This window comes from Tupaia chinensis, unplaced genomic scaffold (assembly GCF_000334495.1).
Source record: "Tupaia chinensis unplaced genomic scaffold, TupChi_1.0 Scaffold000165_2, whole genome shotgun sequence".
Lineage (NCBI taxonomy): Eukaryota > Metazoa > Chordata > Mammalia > Scandentia > Tupaiidae > Tupaia > Tupaia belangeri.
Window position 1 is genome coordinate 2,923,442 of NW_006159640.1, and position 8,515 is coordinate 2,931,956.

The window sequence follows — 8,515 nt, forward strand, 5'->3', positions numbered from 1 at the left end:
GGGAGCTGAGCGTGACCTCCGAGGCCAGCTGCATCATCTCCCCGGACTCCTTCCCGCGAGCCTCCGAGCCGCCTTTCAGTCCTTCCAGGGCAGCCAGCAGCAGGTCCTTCACCTGCTGAGGGCCCAGGAAGTCTCCAAATTCCTGAAACAAAGGCATGGGGTCCTGGCACTCGCAGGCAGACCAGACACCGCGTGCAGGGGCACAGCTGGCTGACTCCTGCACGCAGCAGGGAGGGCCTACCCGCCTCTGGGGAGGGGCCACAAGAGTTTGGGTGACACGTTCCCACACCCAGAACTGGGTGACATGGAGGGACGTGGGTCAGGGAGAGATGGTGGCCCAGCCGCAGTGGCACAGACCCGACAGGAGAGGCACTGAAGCAGCTTCCTGCAAAGGGGCTGGAGGCAGCGTGGGAAGCCAGCGGCGGCGTGGGCGAGGCCTCTGGGCGGGTGGTGCGCCCTCCCCTCCCGGCCCAGGCGGGGGCTGAGCCTGCAGTCACCGCGATCACACGCAGGATGTTCTGGCACGGGCTGACCGGGTTGTAGGGCCCCAGGAAACGCTTGTTGCTCTCGTACAGTTCCTTCTTGTTGGTCTCCTCCTTGTCTCTGGCTCCTGCACGGAGAGACCCTTCCCATGAGGCCGACCCTGCCCTGCCCGGTGTGCTCTAACCGCGTGTGAAACACGGATGTACGCAGCACCCACTCGACAGTAAGCAGCATCGCCACCAGAGGCACCCGGGCCAGGAAACAGCCTGACTGGCACCCCAGAAGCCCGCTGGTGCACCCCGTTCAGTCCCGCACACCCAGGGGAACCACTGTTTTGATGTCGCTTTGGACTTTGAACGGCCTCACATAATACGCTACCCTTTACGTCTGGGTCCTCTCACTCGACATTTCACGGACGGGCCTGTCCACGCCCTCCATCCATCCTCAGCGCCCTGCCGTCTCCCACGTCCGATACCACGCGTTTACCCGTCCTACTTCTGCGGGGGCGAAGGCTATCACGCTGCTGTTTCGCAGAGTGCTGCTAGGAACGTTCCGGCGCATGTCTTTGGGTGACCGTGTCTACATATTGGTCTGGGGTGTGTCTGGGAAGGGAATCGCGGGTTCCAGGATAGCATGGGCCCAGCTGCAGGAGGTACTGTGGAACAGTTGTCCACAACGGGAAACCAGCTCTGCTCCCGGCGGTGTCTGAGAGTTCCCTTTGCTCCACATCCCACGGGCACCAGGCGTTGTCTGTTTCATTTGTGCCATTCTGGCGGGTGTGTGACAGTAGCGTTATGTTTTCTTTTTGTTTATATTTGCTAAAGGGTATGTGTGCTTGCCAGAGAGAGAGAGACAAAGACAGAGAGAGAGAGAGAGAGAGAGAGAGAGAGAAGTGAGGAAGCAATCCCCCCCACCAAGAGGGAATGGCCACACCATAATCCCTTCTCCTCCATTCTCTACATGGGATTTTGGGCACACATGTACAAATGCCTAAGGTGATCTTCAAGCTACCAGGTCCAGGACTTGAACTGCAGAGTCAGCCATGTGAGATCCAGCTGCTTTAACCACCATCCCACCTGCTGGCCCCACAATGCCGCCTTTTTTTTTGTTGTTGTTTTTTTTTAAATGTCTTTCTTAAATTCCAATCTCCCTGCCCCTGCCACCCCATTCCCATTTGCTGCTTTTCTGTAACTCTTACCATCATTTAGCTTACTATACGTATTACTCATTTATTTTTGCCCATTGTGTATCCCTAACCATAAGAAGAGAAGCTCAGCAAGAAGGGTATTTTTTTTTTTTTTGGAGAGATTTTTGCTATAGGGCGCGTGTGCTCGCCAGAAAGACAGAAAGAGATAGAGAGACAGAAAGAGAGAAATCACCCCCCAGCAGGGATGGCCACGCTGCAATCCCTTCTCCTCCATTCTCCTCGCAGGATCTTGGGCACGCACGCACACACACCCGGTGTGAGTTTAAGCCTCCGGGTCCGGAACTTGAACTGGTCGACTACATGGGAGTCCAGTGACAGCCATTACGCTAACTGCTAGTCCCAGCAAGAAGGATATTTAATAGGGCCAGCAGGTGGCATAATGGTTACATTTGACAGCTTGAAACTCATGCTGGGCTCATGTGAGTGTGTGCCCAGAATCCTGAGAGGAGACTGGAGGAGAAGGGATTGTGACATGGCCATCTTTCCTGGGGGGTGTGGGGGGGGTGATTTGTCACTTTCTGTCTCTGTGCTGACCCAATTCTCACCAGAGCCTTGTGGCCAGGTTGGTGGTCAGACTGTGCACCTGCTCCGAGCTTACTGAGAGGCACTCCAACAGGGCTTACGTTTTTGGAGCTCCAGAATAGTGTAGAGAATGATGATGCCGTCCAGGGCCTCCCGGCCGATCTCCTCATCAGGATCCCCGATGCGAAGGATGAGCCTTCCCAGCAGAAGCCCCAGCGCCGGGAACCCCGAGGACATCTGTGTGTGTCATAGTCTTAGGAACCGAGTCTTATAGGTTCCGTAATGCTATACAGTAAATGGTGCACAGGGCCACAGAGAGTGGCCCTGACAGCAGAGCCCACTGGGCTGGGAACAATCTCCCCAGGAATGTCCACCCCTCCTGGGGCTCACTCACAAAGAAAGGCAGGGTCAGGAGAGTGTAATTCAATACAGAGACGTTGCTGTTCACAGCCCGCGCTCGCTCGTGGGCCTTCCCAGAGTTCATCCAGGGCCCCAGTGGCTGTGGGGACAGGGTCAAGACTCAGAGCTTGCTGTTGAGTGCCAGCCCCTCTGCTGCCCGTGGGCAGGCCAGCTTCACCAGTCATCTGGAAGCTTCAGGGAGGAAGCCCTCCTCCTCTCCTTGGGGCTTAGGGAGAGGTGGGGTTCAGAAGCTGAAAATGGGACTCCCAGATCAGAGTGAAGAAAGAGGTTGATGAGGAGAGAGAGGAAGGGTGGGGTCACGATGACAGAAGAGACGGGGTCTGAGTAAGGAGAGCAAAGATATGGGGGCGGCTGTAGCTGTGTGGGCTCCAGAAGTTCATGGAAAATACAAGTTTGTTTATTTATTTATTTTTAGAGAGAGATTTTTTGCTATAAAGTATGTGCACTCGCTGGAGAGACAGAGAGAGACAGAAGGTAAGAAATCACCCCCCAGGGGGGATAGCCACATGGCAATCCCTTCTCCTTTATTCTCTTGGGATGTTGGGCATGCATGCGCATGCACCCAGTGTGAGTTTTAAGCTATTGGGTCCAAGATTAGAACCACAGTCAACTATGTGAGAGTCCACCGGCGTAACCATTATGCTATCTACTGGCCCCAGTATGAGTTTATTTCGGTGCAATGAAATTTGAAATCTGAGCCAGCAGGTGGTTCAGTGCTTAAGGCAGCTGGATCCCACATGGCCAACTATGTGTTTCAAGTCCTGGACCCAGTGGCCTGAAAAACACTGCGCACATGTGCATGTATGTCCAACATCCCAAAGGAAGGGAGTCGTGGAGAAAGGACTGTGGCATGACTCTCATGGGGAATGCCGTCTCACATTTTCTCTCCCCCCCCTCTTTCTGGTGAGCACATATGCCCTCTGGCCAAAAATAAAATAAAATAAAATAGAAACCCATGCATAATTTTTTCATAATATGCATTTCTCATGAACTCTTTGGAGACCCCTTCAAAAAGTGGAAAGATGTAGAGTGTAAAGATAAAGAGTCTGGGATGGGCCAGAGAGGACGGTGGCACAAAATGACATCGCGAAGTCACTTCTCCTGGATCGAGACCCCCCCATGCCCTTGAGCCTGTCTCCCTTTCCCTCCATTCTTTCTTCCTCCCGCCCCCCAACATGCCGCACCTCCAAGATGCTCTTCAGTCCGGCAGGAGTGGGGTCCTCAATAAAGAGGGCCTTGAGCAGCGTCTGCAGGGCATCCAGCGTCTGATGGTAAAGTGTCTGTGGACAGGAGAGGACCATGGACAGGAAGAGGACTGAGCCTCAGGGACTCTGGAGGAGATGCCAGGCCCCGGTGGCAACCCTCGGAGGGGAACAGAGGAGGAGGGGCCACGTGGACCCAGGGGAGCTGCTTCCTGGTCCCCATTCCGAGACTAACTGGATGCGTGATACTGAGCAAACTCTTCCCCTCGACAGGTTACAGTTCCCTTAGTGACAAATTCGTAATTGCTGTCTCTGCGATGTCTACCTGAAAGGGGTAGGAAGCAGAGACAGCATTTACTAGAACCCACTGTGGTGATTTGTACAACCGTATCACTTTGTCCTCAGATTTTCTCATTTTAACAACGAGCAGACACTTGTCCGGGGTCATACCACAAGGAACTCTCAAGTCGTGAGGAATGAACAAGAGGATGGATGGAAAACGCCCTAAAACTGTAAGTGCTAGATAAATGGGAGGCCAATCTCACTTGTATTATCTCTGGGGAAGAGCTCTGATTCTTTTCTGAATTGTTACTCCTAGAATCCAAATAGCTTTTCCAAGTCACCCCTTCAGGGAGCCGTCTGTCCAGGTTGCTCATGCCCAGGCCACCCCACAGACGCGGCATCATGCTATGGTGTAGGCATTACTCATACACAAGGCTTGGCAGCAGGTTTGAGATACTCGCAGAGAACTCCCTCTTCCTCGCCTGCCCTCACCCTGCTGGCTCTCCGAGTCTATATCCCAGGTTGTCATTCTCTAGGCTTCCTCAGTCTACACCTACCCTGGAGCTGGTGTTCTTTAGACATAAACCACAACCACCAAGCAAACCTCTCTAGCCAACTACCTCCTCCTTCCCACGCATAGGTCGCTGATTACTGTGCAGCACTGACCTCTTCTGGCCAAGTCTGGTACTACAAGAAATGACCTGCTCTTCCCACTCAGTGGGGATTTTCTCTCAGAGCACAGGCTCCAGCTACATAGCCTAGCCCTACCCACTCTCCAGCCTCACTTCCTGGGACTCTCGCCTCCAGCCACACTGCCTCCACAGGTCTCTACATAGGCTGCTCCTTCTTCCTTTCGCCACTCCTTTCAGCTAAGTAGTTCTTTAACCTCTGAGCTCCAGAGTCACGACCCCTGATTCCTAAGCCACACTCCCCCAGTCTGGACTCATGGTAGCACCACTTCTTGCTAGAAGTGCAAATTCGTGTACTTTTGCACTTAGTGTATGATTCTTTGATAACATCATTTGCACCTACCCCGCCCCACTGCAAGGCTCCCATCCTGAGCTGGGCCTGGCATCGGGACTGTTACTATTTGCAGAGTCCAAGGACGAGTGACTGTGCCTTGTCCAGAGCTGATGCCTCTACCTTAACCCGCCCCAGATTCAAGCTCTCCCCTCATCCTACTGTAAGGGCGCCTCTGTGCACTCCCCCAGATAACCCTGCAGAGACTGAGGTACACTCACGAGCCCCCCGAGGTTCTGCTTCTCCAGCCCTCGGCCCACCTCCTGAGCTTTCTTCACTGAAGCCTGGTACTCAGTCCCCCCTCCCGGTCCTAGCTGCCTCCCCTGGCCATGCAACACCTGCCCACATCCCCCTCACACGGCAGGGCCCAGAATGGTCCAGGCCCTCTGGATGCGGACACCTTTTCCCAGTCATTCGCCAGACATTTACCAAGTGCCTACCTAGGTCAAGAGAAGGGAAATGATTACCCGAGGCCACACAGCTATGGAGTAGGAGGGGAAGGGACTATTTGCTCCCAGAGCACCCTTCTCTTTCCCCACTGGCATCCGGAAATGTGCCCTGTCTGAGGAACACCCACCTGGATGGCTTCAGCCTTGGCCTCATCCTTCTCCTGCATGGTCTGCACGGAGGGCAGGGAGAACACGCTCTGCACACACGTGCTCACCAGCTCCGACCTCTCCCGCATGCCCAGCATGGGCTGCGTGTGGCTGGGGCGGAGACGAGCAAGAGCAGAGGCATCAGCGCGGGTGCGCCCTGTGCTGGGGCGCGGGGCTGGCATGGGGGTGTCTGGCCTGGGAGCCAGGTTCAAAAAAGGAGGGGACAGGTGTGGAGGTCGATCCTCCTTGGGAGGCTGGGCAACGGGAAAGGAAAAGGCATGGGAGCAGGTGGGGGTACAGGGGAGAGGCCCAGGGCAAACAGGAGAGCCTGGGATGAGGGGGGGGGAAGGGGTAGGAGGAGGTCACAGACACCTCAGCTGGGTCAAGGTCTCCATGGCCTGCCGGCGGACAGAGCTCGAGAGCGAATCCAGTGGTTCCTCCTGGATCTGCCTCTGGATGAGGAACCAAGAAGAGCTGATGGGGGTTGGGCTGCAGACCCCCACGGCCAAGGCTGCCCCTCCATACAGGGAGCAGCCCTGCAGCTCTGCGGCCTGGGTAGAACTCCCCAGCATCAGCTCCAGTCCCTCCAGGGGCTGGAGAGCCAGCTTGCTCTTCGAACCCCATGCTGAGCCCTCGGTTCAAGGCCACCAAAAGCACCCTGCACCCTAACCACCTGCACAACCCCCCCACAGGGCTCGGCAAGAAGTGTGTCTGCAGCAGCCTCATGGCAGGACGTAGACGGAAGCCGTGGAAACTGGTGTAATCCTGGCCGATTCCTTAAAAGCACCTTCTGACTGCTTCTCACCTGGACTAGCACCTGCACTCAGTACCCCGCGGCTCCCAGGCCTTTCCTTCCCCCTCGCCCAGCCCCGCTAGGGCTGACGGACCTCGGACCTGGACCTTCGCATCCACACCCAGCAGGTGCTCAGCGAAGGTTAGTTAAAAGAAAGAATGAATGGCAAAGGTATTTCTCTCTCTAAGGGACACAAAGCCAAATATTATTTCAGAAACACCAGTGGCTATCCCTGCCCACCCCATTCCAGAGGGTAACTGAGAAATAACTGTATTGAGCAAAATGGTGAGGAAATCTTTTAAAGTGGCCTACCAAAGAGAGGAGGGGTTTTAGAGACAAGGGTGTATTAAATAATAATCACCGCGTGCAGGCGCACAGGCATGACAGTGGACTCACCACGGGGCTGTGTCCTCCTCACCAACCAAAGGCATAGATACGGTCACACCCATTTGTGGGAGGAGAAGAGTGAGGCTCAGAGGAGGACAACAGCCTGCCTAAGCTCCTCAGCTAGAGAGAGAGCTGAGCTCAGGGCCAGTGTCCTGCCTCCCCATCCTGTCCTCCTCCTAACCTGTCCCCCTCCAGCCTCATCGGTAGGTGGACTCAGGAATCCCACCCCCTTCCCACCCTGATGCCCCACGCCCAAAGGTGGCTCCCGCACCATCATCTTCTTTATCATGGTCTTCTTCTCTCCTTCCACTTCCAGCAGGTCCTTGTCCTTCTGGAGGGTGACCTCGGAGGCAGTGGAGGGCAAAACCTCAGGAGGAGAGTCCCATAGAACCCAGCCCTCAGGGGTGGCCCAACAAGGATCCATTCGCTACCGCACACTTACAGGTAAGCCAGCCCAGGCCTCCCAGGGCCAGCCCCCAGCATCAGCTCAAGAGAAATGAGAAGTTCCTACATGGGGGTCTGGGACTGGGGTGGAGACCAGAGAAAATTGTGGTGGCAAGGAGCCGGGGGGTAATCCTGTAGGCCAGCACTTGCAGGAAAGCCAACGAGGGGCTGCAAGGCACTCCCCCTTCTCCAGTCAACTAAGGGAGGGACAGAAAGCGTCCCAACACGTCAGCCTGAAACACCACCATTAGCAACACTTCCTAAGGGCCTTCTAATCCATCCTAGTCACATTAAGGTCTTCTGCTCCCGAGAAAGGGCACACGTTAGCCAGTGTCCAATCAGCCTACCGGTACCCATTATCTTAAGGCAGAGGGCAAAGAAATAACCACTAGATAAGTAAATTAACTTCATAGCAAAGAAAAACAAGCTCATCCAGTGGAGAGTGTGGTGGCCACATGAAAGATGCCCACACGTTCTTCTCCACTCCTCCGTCAGCAGGACTGATTCCTCTGGACTCTCAGCTCATCTTACAACTTGCCTTAACCGCCAGAATGCTGTGACAGTGATGGTGCTCTAGTTCCTGGCCTACCCCTTCAGGGAACTGGCAGCTTCCACTCAGTCCCCTCTGAAATCCAGACACCACACTAAGGACACCCCAGCTAGATGACGGAATGATAAGAGACCATGTGGAGAGAGGCCTGGAAAATGAGGTGTCTTGGACATTCCCACCCCTCTGAGCAATCTCATTCTGTACTGAATGGAGCAGCAGAAGCACCCCGCTGAGCCCAGTCAAACTTCAGAATCATAAGAAATTAGGCCCTAATCCTAATAGCCAGGGTGAACTTCTAAACCACCAGGTTCTGGGTGGCTGTTAAATAGTAATTGACCATTTAAACTGCAGAGTGATGGCGGAGAGATGGCTAATTCAGGTGACGTGAAGACAGCCTCCCAGAGCAGTTGACATTTGGGCTCCATGCTAAATGAGATAGAAGAGTTTTCTCTGTGAAGAACTAGGGGGAAGGTCCGTCTGCCTCCCTAGACTAGAATATCAGGTCACTGGAGGGCCAGCAGGTGGTGTGGTGGTTGGGATGCTGGACTCCCACGTGGCTGACCATGATTTAAGTCCCAGCCCTGGCAGCTTGCTTTCTCCCTCTCTCTA

General features: G+C 54.8%; 1 protein-coding gene across 11 annotated transcripts in view; it reads right to left on the bottom strand.

Moving 5' to 3' along the window:
- The window catches only part of MROH7 (maestro heat like repeat family member 7), a 59,392-nt gene that overhangs the window by 32,403 nt on the left and 18,474 nt on the right, over positions 1–8,515 (bottom strand). For 8 of the 11 annotated variants that reach the window (XM_027770890.1, XM_027770892.1, XM_014586903.1 and 5 more), the window contains 8 exons: positions 7,184–7,279; positions 6,105–6,184; positions 5,714–5,843; positions 3,817–3,912; positions 2,607–2,711; positions 2,314–2,449; positions 498–610; positions 17–142 (listed from right to left, as the gene is read on the bottom strand). In XM_027770890.1, coding sequence (XP_027626691.1) covers positions 17–142; positions 498–610; positions 2,314–2,449; positions 2,607–2,711; positions 3,817–3,912; positions 5,714–5,843; positions 6,105–6,184; positions 7,184–7,279 — 882 coding nt within the window. The remainder of the gene's footprint in view (positions 1–16; positions 143–497; positions 611–2,313; positions 2,450–2,606; positions 2,712–3,816; positions 3,913–5,713; positions 5,844–6,104; positions 6,185–7,183; positions 7,280–8,515) is intronic. The other 3 variants (XM_027770896.1, XM_027770895.1, XM_027770897.1) reach the window with 3 other exon arrangements.